The sequence below is a fragment of the Filicampus tigris genome, chromosome 2, assembly GCF_054856515.1.
Source record: "Filicampus tigris isolate MCC_2025a chromosome 2, RoL_Ftig_1.0, whole genome shotgun sequence".
Classification (NCBI taxonomy): Eukaryota; Metazoa; Chordata; class Actinopteri; order Syngnathiformes; family Syngnathidae; genus Filicampus; species Filicampus tigris.
The window spans coordinates 18,698,243-18,711,348 of NC_141218.1; the positions used below are offsets into that span (position 1 = coordinate 18,698,243).

A 13,106-nucleotide genomic window follows, 5' to 3' on the forward strand; every position below is an offset into this window, starting at 1 on the left:
GATGAATTAATCAAAACAATCGAAAATCAAACTGATCCATAATTATTTTTAGTAATTGATTAATCGTTTAGAGACCTTGCTTTACTTCAAAATTGCCCAAATCCTTGGAGTTTCAGCCTCTAAAAAGTAAATACTGTATAATATATCAGTAAATAATAAAATAAATCATCTCCTTTTACTTTGGAAAACAATGATCAACATTTTTTGTTAAATTTTCTGACATGTTCCAGACAAAAACCAGTAACTGAATCATACAGTTCTGCTCTATCAGTTTGAAACAATTTCCTGTTTATCAGTAAAGGGATGGAAATGAAAACGTTTTTTTTTATCTGATTCATCAATTAATCATTAATAATGGCAGATTAATTGATTATTAAAATACCCTTTTGTTGCTTGCGGCCCAATTAAACATCTCAAATCAAGCCAAAATAGGCTTCTTCTGAAAATATTTCTTCCTACCAGGCAGTTTTTGTGTAAAAACATTCACACAAGGATTTTTTTCCCCTAAAAATCCTAATAAGATATTAGTATAAATTGTTAGTGAGATGCTATTAGAGTTTAAGATTAACATGATCTTAAAATAAGAAATACAATACTTCTATAGGTGCAGGCAATATGTATATATACTCATTTTAAGTTGGGCTACACTGATAGCAATACAATTATCAGTATTGGAGCTGTGTGTTTTTATTGGACCTGTATCTGAGAAAAATGCTCCAACACTATGGCACCGATACCACACCACCAGCTTGATATATGCCTTCTAGGGAGGAGTCATGTCAGACACGTGGAGATAAACCCGTTTGCACATCATTGCAAATGAGATGGATCGTGATGACTCTCTGATGCCGACGGAGGCCAATTGGAGCGTTGGTGCTGGGTGCACGCCAGCACAGCACATCGGGTATAGAGAGCAAGCGATGGCGTGCTGAAGTATAACTTCAGTTGTTGTCACAATTTCATGTTCTAACTTGTGGTATCCAATCATCAATAAGCGGCCTTTTGTTTCTTTTGACTGACTTACATCGTAGTTAACACAGGTAACATGGCATCCATAGCCCTACTTGTTTATGTCTACCGGACTTGCCTTTCTTCTGCACCTCATATTTCATTGTCTCTTATCTATGGACTCCTTTTAGTATTCAGACTGAGACACCACATAACTGGAATACCTTGCGTTGCAGACTACATTTTAGTGAAATGTATGTCAAGACTGGGTTTTACAGTTGCAGTTGGGTTTTACAATGTCAGTAGTTTTGAGTGACACATTCAAGAAAAAATGTGTCGAAACAACATTTGAACTCAGACGTGTGAATCACAGTTGGCCCAATTGGTTTTTAGAGTGTAAAAACACTTCATTCCGATGCTGTGCATAACAGGTGTAGTGACTGGTAGTAGCGGCAAGCCAATGTCCATTTTTTGGAGTTACAATCCCAAACCTCTCAACTATTAACGCACGCGTGAAGTTTGCTTTCACTCTCTTCACGCTCTCAGAAGTCTACCAACTTTTTGCACAACTTGCCTTTTTACATACATGCACCTCCACTCTGGAGCCGGTGTTGATGTTAATTCTGCCTAATGTGACACTGACGCATGATTGACCTCTCCCAAGTGTGCAGGATCCAAAGGATTAGCAGTGTTTACCCCTAGTAGCATGGAGGTACCTTTGCATGTTCATGACGGGAATTAATAACCTGCTGACGCCTGTGAGATAGCTGTGTTTACTCCCGGGCTGAGACATGACAGTCTGCCCTTGCCCTGAAAGGTTTGTGTTTATGTGTCTCTTATGACCATGATAATCGGCTTCTGGCGGAAAATTATTCCCCCTAAAAGTATTTGTTTGGTTTCTGCGGCTTGCCTGCTGGCATTTTTGGGGTCATGTGACTTGCTGAGATATTAATATTGCTCAATAAATGCAGTATTTATGTTCTCCCAGACTATATATCTGTCTTTCTGGGTGCAGCGCTCCCTCATACACGCTCTCGGGGCATGAGAACACAGTAAATCTTTGACAGCCTCGCACAAAAGAATACAACTCTTGGACGGGGGCTGGAGAGAAACGCAACACCGTACAGTAGCCTGACCTCCTCCAGGTGCCATAGACTTGCATGCACCAGATACCGGGTGTGGTCGCCTTAATGCACAAAGCCAGAAATAAAGAGTGAGACTATTGCTTTTCAGCGGCGAGACCCCCGGGTGACCTTCCTCACCGACCCCAGCATGACCCCACACGGAGGAAAAGCGAGAACCAGAGCAGTCGGTATCACTCCGAAGGGAGTCAAATGCACAGGGAGCGCCAAGACAAAAGCTAAAAAGGAAGGCGTTGTCATTGTAGCCTCTGTAAATCAGCGGCAAGGTGACAGTGGCATTTCTTGGACCACTGTGCCCACCTTTTAAGTCATAGCTCTTCTGCTTTTGCGCTCTTGCTGCGGCTTTAGCCTGGAGTCCTTGTCCACTTATTGTTCCTGAACGTTGGTCTGCGTCAGGTCAAATCAAGGTTCTTGGCGTCAGGGTGGAAGCGAGGTGAGGTTCACGAGGCGCTACTCCTCTGGAGTCGGATATAAAAAGGAGAGCCAAAATAGAAGATTAGCTGTTATTTTCAATTTTATTGAAACATGTGTTTCAAACGAGGCCACAATCGAATTGGTTCATCTTTTCAAAGCTTTTGATTATCGCACAGTTCAACAATCTGATAGCAAGACAAACAAAAGAATATTTAATATAAGGTCAAGTTCGTTGTTGTTGTTTTTAAAAGGGCCTTGATGTCTAATGTTTGTAACAAACCAATCCGTCTCAAAATCGGTAAAGAATTAGACGATTTATGATGAGTTTATTGGAGCCAAACACAGTTACCTCAATAAAAGTTGATGGAAGATATCAACTTCCAGAGGCTCCTGATTCAAGAGACTCCAGTGTGCACTTTGAGTCACTTTTCTGGCCATAGGAATGACTAAATATGTCACACACACACGCTCATGAGACGGACTGTTGAATGTCAGCATGTGCAGTACATGTGTGATGAAACACGTTTATTGGCAATAGAAAGACAAACAGCAACGTCTTTTGTGTGAATACTCGCGCCAATTGCCTGAGTCGGCAATGAACGTATCGAGGTCACCTGACACAGGGAACGTGCAAGACTTGGCTTCACTTCCTGCCCAAGTATTTGACCAAGAAATATGAACATTCAGCTACTTTAATGTTGAAATCATTGATAATCATTGGACTGAAAAAGAAAATCTGTGTAAAGCACGGACCATAGAACTAAAATGGAACATAATTTAATGTAAGCATAAGTTATTGTTTTTCCATTTTTTTTTTTTTTTCTTTTTTTTGGGGAAGTATATTTTTTAATAATATGTTGTATGCAGGCGGCACGGTGGTCGACTGGTTAGCACGTCAGCCTCACAGTGCAGAGGTCGTGGGTTCCATCCCGGCTCCGGCCTCCCTGTGTGGAGTTTGCAAGTTCTCCCCGTGCCTGCGTGGGTTTTCGACGGGTACTCCGGTTTCCTCCCACATTTAAAAAAAAAACATGCTTGGTAGGTTAATTGGACACTCTAAATTCCCCTATGATTGTGAGTGTGGTTGTTTGTTTGTCTCTGTGTGCCCTGCGATTGGCTGGCAACCACTTCAGGGTGTCCCCCGCCTACTGCCCGAAGACAGCTGGGATAGGCTCCAGCACGCTCCGCGACCCTTGTGAGGAGAAGCGGTATAGATAATGGATGGATGGTCTATGCAAGCCCACTAGTTGAAACAAGGCAATCTGATAAATATTGCGTTAGTGGAATAAGAAGGTCAAATGACCTGTTTTCTGAAGGTGAGCCCTGAGTAGTTGTGATGTCATTTTCAGTCGACAGAAATAACAAAATGGCCGCCCCCTGAGATGGCTAAAAATGGGTGGATTTTGCTGCTTAACTCCTATTCCACAAATGCCAAATTAATCAGAATGCCGTGATTCAACTAGTGGGCCTGCGGATGGGAACATTCATTCATTCATTCATTCATTCATTATCCAGGCGTGCTGGCCCTGCCTCACTTGCCTACCCTGACCGCACATTCCTGATGGATTGGAATGATAGAAACCAGGATCTGAGCAACAGCCACTGTGTCATACCTTAAAAGCCCAACAATTTAACCTGCCAATCAACAAAAACTAACCAATGACCACACCGTTTACTTCTGTCATAAGCAGTTAAAATGTTTACCGATTTATGGAAAAGGGGGAATTTACAAACATAAAAACTAGCGGTAGCTTTCTTGGTTTGACAGCAACATAACTATTGAGTTATGTTTATTTGGCAGTCTCCTTGTCTGGCTTATGTAAACAGTTATCTCTGCTGTTTATGTTGATGTATACGTGACAGTTAACCTGAAATGAGAAACGCGAGCCTGCTCATATGTCACGCTTGTGTTTCGTCCCCAGTCGACCTGGAGCACATGAGGACGGTGAAGTCCGACAAGCACCAGCGCTTTTGCCAAGAGAACGGCCTCATCAGTCACTTTGTGTCCGCCAAGACCGGCGACTCTGTGAGCGTCAGACGCCAACAAAAGCAAGATTTTGATCACACTTGCTAGGGTTAATATTTCACATTGCATTACTCTCTTCAGGTGTATCTTTGTTTCCAGAGGGTTGCGGCAGAGATTCTCGGCGTAAAGCTGAACAAAGCTGAGATAGAACAGTCCCAGGTGAGTCATTCAAGTCTCAGATTTCAACAAAAATGCCTCCTAACAAGTTTTTGATCTTCTCCGCCTTCCTGGATTAATTGACTTGAGAAAAGTGGTCGGTCGCAGTATGTAACATTACGCTGTTTGGAATGGAGGTCAACGGGAGTGTGTTAGGTCAGCGCAGTTCACCACACACTGTAAATGACCTTTTGTTGCATAAACACTGGTTTGTTGCGTCTGCCTCAAGTGGCGCACTACCTGCCAGCGAAGCTGCCCATCTGTAAATAAGACCCACATTGGCCACATTAACGCGTGAAGTCAGAGGTTAAAGGTATGCATTTGGAGGGGTGAGAAGGTTATTTTGGCGGGCTGATTTATGTCGTTTATCTCCCCAACGTGCTGTGTTGGCCTAAAAGAGGCTCCGGCCTGCCAGCGAGACCGGGTTGCCCAAACGTGGCAGCTGTAGGATTTACAGGGTCACCTCCCCCAGAAGCATTAATCCTCGCTCCGATACGAGCGGTTGGAGCCACCCTGGCTGGCCAGTGCTTGATGAGCTGGGGCCTGCGGGGAGGTCACGGCCCCGCGAGAGGAGGAGAGCATGTAAGGAGAGCGCTGGCCGGGTTCTCAAGCCCATCATCACCACTGCCACTACCGCTGCCTACTGACTAATAGAGCCATCCGTCTACTTTGCTCTTCCTCCCCACCGTCACAAGAACAAAGTGCTTTAATCCATGTTTATCAAGCCGCGTGAGAGGCTGTGTGAAGAAAAAGTAAGTGCTCTTCCTCTTAATTAAGGAACACCGCTTTGTAGGGGTGGGCGGTCTGGCAAAAATAGCATATCACGATTTGAAAAAAATAATAAAATCATCACGATTTTATCATGATTCTTTTTTTACATTGATTTTTTTAAGACTATTTTGCACATTTCCGGCCATTTTCCTCATGTTAAACATATTCAAAATGTGTACAAAACTCCAAAAGGAAAAAGAAAACATTTTAAGTCAGCTAAGCTTTCTGAACAGGTTTTAATTTGAATAGTGACAATTTTAATCAAAATGTGCAGTGAATGCAAACATAAAAGGTAACATAATGTAAACATGAAAGCACAGCTCGTAACGCAGGTCTAGTACTTTGAAGAGTCTTTTAAAGCCCTCGTTTTCCACTGTTTTAATGGGAATCATGTCTTCAGCAAAGTAATAAGTCATTGCCTCAGTTACTTCTTTACACCGCTTGCCTGTTTTTTCATATGGAGTGCGCTTGTTAAATGACTGTGTTACCGTGGGTTGCGTTAGCTTGGAGCTAGCGGCTGCCTCCGGCTACCATGTGTCTGATCTCCGTCTCCTTTGGCTTTCGGCGCTGACGTCCGAACTGAGTCTCTGCAAACTTGTTTGCCCTTTCTCCTCCGAGGAAAAGCCAAACCAAATCGGCGCTGGATGTGGAGTTTTTTTCGGGAGCAACTCTGCTTCGTGGTGATTTTTCGCTATAGCTCCCCTCTGTATACAAACAAACAGGGAGGCGGGGAGTGTCTCGTACGGTGCACTGTGCGTGCTGTGATTGGTTGGTCGCGTATACGCATCAGCGGCTTTGCGCCGCCATCGAACTAAACTGTATAGAATGTGCCATGTAGACGATCAAACGATCTTCCGGCTTTATGAGATCGTGAACACGTTGAATCGCTTAATGATCTAATGTCGACATATCGCCCACCCCGACCGCTTTGTATTAAAATCCTTGTAAAGTGAAAATAAATGTATTGTGAATTTGACACACTAACAGAGAAAACTGTTGGTTCACAACCCTTCCAAATTTAAATGATTTAAAAACAAAAAAATGTGTAAAAAAAAAAAGAGGTTTTAGCATCATGAAGAATCAAGCTGTCATTGATTGACCTGAAACCACGCCCCGCTCAACTTGTCACTCAACTACACTAATATACTCCATCTAGCGTCTTTTTTATGCCTACACATCTCTACATGTTTGTGGTGCAATATATATCATCATAAAATCTCCAGTGGCTGTTTTATATTCCATCGTGTCTTAGCGGGGCTTCCCCCGCTGCGACGAGAGGCACTAACCAGCAGCTAGTTCTCAACATAACAGGCTTTGGGCCTCGTGAATAATAACTGAATAACTCGCAATTGCGTCGGATAACCACTGATGCAAGCAAAGGGGCTCAAGTGCTCATATGAGGGGTGGGAGGTTCTTGCCCGATGCTGACGTGCATCACTTTGACTAACCTGGTGTCTGTGTTAGTCCAAAAAATCCGGAGAAATGTATTGGTGAAAAACAGCTTGCGCTATTTTTAATTCTTCATTCCTTTGCCCTTCATTCCAGGTAAGGCAAATGAGAACAAATTCTCAATTGCAGTACCGACCTGGCTTGATCTCCACAATTCAGTACTACGTAGTTCTCGGTCTTTGCACGTTTTAAGCAATTATCTTCAAAATTCTATAATGTATTTCGAAACAAATTTGTTAGTTCCCTTTACAGGTTATTTAAATGTTGACAGCAAAAAATCTTGTCATCTGATACAAATGTTTACTATGGTGGAACCTCAAAGATTAGATAGAAGATAATCTATTACAGGGATGGGCAACTTAATTGCTGGAGGGGGCCCCAATTTTTCATCAGTGCTTCTCGGGGGGCCCCATAGGACCACACACTTGTTTGTCAGAAATCAGATGTATGACAAAAATTCGATTTAAAACATGGACTAAGTATGTGCATACATGCAAAATAGGTGCATTTAATGTTTTATTTTTGATAATACATTTCTCAAAGCTTGTATAAAAGATCCACTGTCCTAACCCAACAACAAAGGGTTTGAGCAATTCAAAAAAGAACCATACAGTATACTGTAATTTTGGCTGGCTAATAGACGGGTTGAAAATGGGGGGGAAAAATTCTGGAAAACATGGAAAAATCAAATTTGAATTTTTTTTTTAAAAAGCGGGGGGATCCGTGAATATGTGAATAACCGTGCGTGCCGAACTGCAAATAGGCAGGCGTGACAGACAGAGGACCTCAACAATAACATTTTGTGTGAGTTCATATTTGTGACAAAATGTTCAAAATGAGTTCTTGCACTTAGTGTTGGCTGCGATGATGTTTGACTTTTGAGCTTCAATCCCACAACATTCGTGACACTTCCTGTTTATAGCAAATTCTTCAATAATAATGACTTTGGGATTTTTTTAAAGCAGTTTAGAGAATGGATAAATGGATGTGAGGTCTTCTCTTGGAGCTTGTTTAGAGGTGGAGGCATTGGCCCAGTCAAGCCTCATTATCAGCTGTCAGCTGTAGCAAGCTGAACACAAGGGTCACGACCCATGACAGAATTATATCTGCCCGGCTGCCCCTTCCATCTTGCTCCTCTGTCTTTGAGATCAGATAGCAAGTCTTCAGATCCATCACTGGCTTCGACACCAGGCCTCAGCAGCTCATTCATGAGCCGGCCAGTTTGTGCGCCTGCTAATGGGAAATAGTTGCTGTTTTCCGCTTAACAGCGATGTCATCGGTTCTATATTTTGATCCTATATTCAATTTGTATCACAGCACAATTTCCTCCCTATCACCCCACATGTCCTCGATCTACTTGACTTTACTCTCCGTTCTAGCCATTACTGTTATCTCCTCCTATCATTTTCTTTTTTCTCCTCAATCTCTCCGCTGCCGGACATGTGTCGTACCTGCTCAGAGGATCGTGAAGGCCGAGTTGGTCAACTACCCTCAAGATGAAGGCCCCATTAGACAAGAGAACCGCCAGCAAAGCAAAATATGTTTGGTTCAATAAGTGGAAGTATGTTTACAGTACAGTAGTATACTGTAGATGAGTCTCACTAGAGGATTAAGTACAAAGTAGTTTTCCTGTTGTTGTGGAATTGTTTAGCGCCGAAAGACCTCTTGGACTTTTAGAACCGTGTGATTTTGTAGCCCTCTTAGTCCCAACAGTATGACCTGTGTTGTGCTAAACCGCTTACTGTAATACAGTGGAAAGTATTCACAGCATTTCATTTTTTTTTTACATTTTATGTTCCAGCCTCATCCCAAAATTGAATGAATTCATTTTTTCTTTTTGCCTCAAAATTCTACACAAAACACCCCATAATGACTGTGAAAAACGTTTGGGTTTCTTTTCTAATGTATTCTAAATAAAGTACTAAGACTATGACATGTATATAAGTATTCACAGCCTTTGCTCAATATTTGTTTGATGCAACTTTGGTAGTAATTACAGCCTCAAGTCTTTTTGTGTATAATGCCACAAGCTTAGCACGCCTATCTTTGGGCAGTTTTGCCCATTCCGCTTGGCAAACCTCTCAAACTTCATCAGGTTGGATGGTTAGCGTCGGTGCCATTTTCAGATCCCTCCAGAAATGGTTGCTCGTATTCAAGTTCCTACTGCTGATAATCATCCCTACTTGATGATGATGCCACCACTATGCTTCACTGTAGGGATGCTATTGGTCAGGTGATGAGAGGTCCTAGTTTGCTCCAAACATGACTCCTGGCATTCATGCCGAATAGTTCAGTCTTTGTCTCATCAGACCACAGAATTTTCTTGCCAATAGGCTGAGATGCCTTCAGGTACCTTTTGGCAAACTCCAGGCGGGTTGCCATGTGCCTTGGAATTACTGCCGTCTGGCCACTTTACCATACAAGCCTGATTGGTAGAGTGCTGCAGGGAAAGTTGACTTTCTGGAAGATTCTCCTCTCTCCACAGAGGTCCGCTGAAGCTCTTACAGAGTGACTATCCGGTCCTTGTTAACCTCCCTAACGCACGCCCTTCTCCCCGGATTGGTCAGTTTAGACGTGCGGCTAATTAAACTGTAGGAAACTCAAGGAAGACAAGTGGAAACATGATGCACCTGAGCCCAATTTTGAGCTTCGTGGCAATGGCTGTGAATATTTACAGTATGTACGTGTGATTTCTTAGTTTGTTTTTTAATAACTTATTTGTCAGAATTTCAAAAACATTTTTCCCACATTGACATTATGGGGTTATTGTGTGTGGAATTTGGAAGGAAAAAATACATTTCTTTTTTTTTTTTTTGAATAAGGCTATATAACATAACATGTGAAAAAGTGAAGCACTGTGAATGCTTTCCGGATGTACTGAACATAATAACCATCTACAGTGTTCAACAAAAATGTGTACATCCCAAAAGATTTGTTTGAAAGGAAATCCGAAATGTTCAATCATATACTTTCCTGTGAAATACTCTCACAACAGTGCGACATTGATTGATTGCTGCGATGTGTCAACGTGTACACAAAATTATTTCTTTCTAACAAATTCAATTATGTTGAGAACACAACAAAGTACACACAAATGGCAGTGAAGCAAAGCATTGAAGGAAAGCATTTTTTAAAATTTAAAGCACTCTGATTTCCAAGAATTTAACCATGGTTTAGTTCAATAAAAGTTCTTACAATTGTTCGTGTTCACTGAGAAATTGATAGTTTACATACTACTATGCCTTTGTAGAATTTGATGTCTTTGCTCAGCTGGAGCAAAGTAAAATGACATCAAAGTAGTTCATAAATATTTGACATTGTAGTTAACATAATTGTTCAATGGTAAATTTAGCCACGTGATTTCCACCTACACGCATCTTCAGTCAGAAATAACACTACTTTTAGCATCGGCTCCAAACATTTAACAAATTATCCAAGGTTGTCAAAACTTGGCACAGGAAAACAAAGTGATGTCAACCGTCTCCTCTCGTCGTCTGCGCGTCGTTGCCCTTGGTACAAAAAATGGAGTGGAAGTCATTTTCACAGAGACCGCCACTACGGATTTTTCCGTGGAATGTATTTCTCTGTTGTGCAAATCACAGCTGCGTTTTCAACTGTTATGTGGTCTCTGTCGTGGATTTTGACCTAGATGTGGAATGCAGTCACGATTCTGAACGAACAATGCTGTAGCTGACTGGTGCGTTTTGTCTTTCTGCATTCTTGCAGCGTGTGGTCAAAGCGGACATCGTGAACTACAGTCAGGATATGGTGGCCCGGACGGTCAACCCCCCTCGCAGCTCCATGTGTGCGGTGCAGTGAGTCCGTGCAAAGCCAGCACGATTCCATCTAGTCAGTCGGCGTTTCCTCCCGGGCTGACTTGTTCAAACTGCTTTTGTCCGTACTCGTGTATCGCTCGTACGGCCGAGATGAAGAACCGAGGGCGTTCATTTAGCGAAGAACCACCACTCCGCTCCCATTTTATTTGTGATTCATCCGCTGTTCAGAACGTAAGTAAATGGGCTTTAGCATCCATTGCTGCCTCGCAACAAGAGCAAAGCGCATTCCCGGTTTGAAGATGGAGGTGAAAACCAACGAGGTCTCACCACAGTTTAGAGACATTTGTGAATGTGGTGCTAAAATTAATTAGAGCTTTGTTTTTCCACAGCACACTTATGAGCATAATTTGCAAACAGGAGACTTTTAAATCGTGTATTTCTGATTCTAGTTAAATCATGCTCAGCTATTGAAAGTATTTCCTCTCTACATATTTATCTCTACGCACTTCCTCCAAAATTCAATGGTGACGTGTTGATAAAGCCTTAGAAGAGACGTTTACATGTATGTATTGTTTGTGAAGAGTGACACATTAGTAGTTAGTTTCTACACTATATATAAATGTTGACATTTAAGCATATCATCCATCAAAAGCTGGACCATACCCAACATAACAAGAAATCATTAAATGTGCACATCTAGATTCCCACAATGTAAATAAAATGATGACTTGTATATGTACAGTTTAAAGTGATGATCATTCAGCTGGTTTCTGTTTTTAAATAAAAGTTTTATGTTGAAAATGAGAAATGGTAAGGTAAATGTGTTTTCAATTAGTTGAGACTGCAAAGTTTTTCTTTGCAATCTTTCACTCATCTTATCCATGTTAACGGCGAAGTGATTACGATGCTGTGTGTGTTCGAGAACAACTGTGGAAATTTAAGCGTAAAGACTGAAACAAGACCACCTCCACTCCCTCCCTATACAGAGCTAGCCAAGTTGCTGCTGGCTAATGATCCGCCTCGTCTGTGTTCTGTGAATCTTCACCAGAATAGTCTCTAAATCCACTCAGGACAGATGATACGAACGCCTTATAAATGCTTGTAAGCTTTATTAATTAATTACTTTGTACTAAATAGCCTAGCCTTTTGTTATGAAAGGTCTGGTTCAACCCCCGCCCCATCCTCCTGTTTTTTTTTTTTTTTTGGGGCGCTCGTCAGTGTCACTGAAACCAGCAGTGGATTAAGTGCCTTTGAAACCGCACAGATAAACAAAACAAAGAGACAGTATCTCTCCAACCAGGTGTCGGCCCCAATGAAGACTACAAACAGGGCAGAAATGGTCGGCCCCAGCTGGGGTCACACCAGCCCCACGTGCATTGTTTCGCTCGAGTGGACGTCTTAGGAATTGTCTGGGCTGGATTTTTTTTGTCGAGAGCTGTCACCAGTGTTGACAGGCGAGAGTTGCCCTTGGCTTTGCTGCTGTTTGGACAGGTGTTTTTGCAAAGAAAACAACCGCAGCTCATTTCCAAGCTCAGACCCGCACTATATTGTCGCGTCTCTACAGACGGAAGCAAAGAATATCAGCAAAGGAATAATGCTGGAGGAAGGGCGAGGCTTTGCTACACTGGCGCATGTCAAGGTTGGAGGGCTCAAAACTCAACTTTTCTTCTTGTTTGCTCAGCAACTTCTTGTGAGGCATTTTTGCTAATGAACAACATTCCGCAAATGGTTGTCGTTCCTGGCGTAAAATGTAAGACCTGAATAGCAGTTGACATTATATAGTTTAAAATAAGTATTGATCAATGTAATATGTAGCAACATTTGTGTATAAACACACCAGACAAGTGGCGAAATTAATAAAAGAGCCAATGCTAACGCTACCACAAAATGAATATTCATCCATTTTCTATGTATCACTAGTGTTGTGGGTGAGCTGGTGGGGTACACCCTGGACTGGTCGCCTGGCAAAAAAGAATTAGGCAAAATGCAGATAAAAAAATATGAATAATCAACCAGAGCCTTAGAAATAACTAATCCAAAGTTAGCGCTAGAACTAATGCTAAAGAATGATTGAATGCAACGAGTACGTATTATTTCCAAAGACATTTACCATTTAGCAAACACTGCACACAACTGGAGTCTTAGCAAAGTTGTGAATGCTAATAAAACGGTGTCCAGGCTGGTCCACCAATGCAGTGATATCTTGCTTATGACTTTAATTCATTACTGACCAAGCTCACAAATGTGGAGTTTGCAGTGATTAAAAAAAACAACAACAACACTTTTTCGTATATACATGTATGTTAAAACAATGGAAGCCCATTCACGCCAGTAAAAAAATAAAAATACAAAACAAAAAAACATTTTTAAAAAATTAGGGGGGTTACTTTGAAAGAAGCCCATTCCTGCCAGAAAAAAAAAAAAATA

General features: G+C 41.8%; 1 protein-coding gene across 2 annotated transcripts in view; it reads left to right on the forward strand.

The window, feature by feature from the left end:
- The window catches only part of rab28 (RAB28, member RAS oncogene family), a 42,249-nt gene extending 30,762 nt beyond the window's left edge, over positions 1-11,487 (forward strand). Inside the window, exons 5-8 of one of the 2 annotated variants that reach the window (XM_086024206.1) lie at positions 4,424-4,527; positions 4,609-4,686; positions 8,363-8,464; positions 10,630-11,487. In XM_086024206.1, coding sequence (XP_085880332.1) covers positions 4,424-4,527; positions 4,609-4,686; positions 8,363-8,458 — 278 coding nt within the window. In that variant the 3' untranslated portion in view covers positions 8,459-8,464; positions 10,630-11,487. The remainder of the gene's footprint in view (positions 1-4,423; positions 4,528-4,608; positions 4,687-8,362; positions 8,465-10,629) is intronic. The other variant, XM_086024207.1, reaches the window with a different exon arrangement.
- The last annotated feature ends 1,619 nt before the right edge of the window (positions 11,488-13,106 follow it).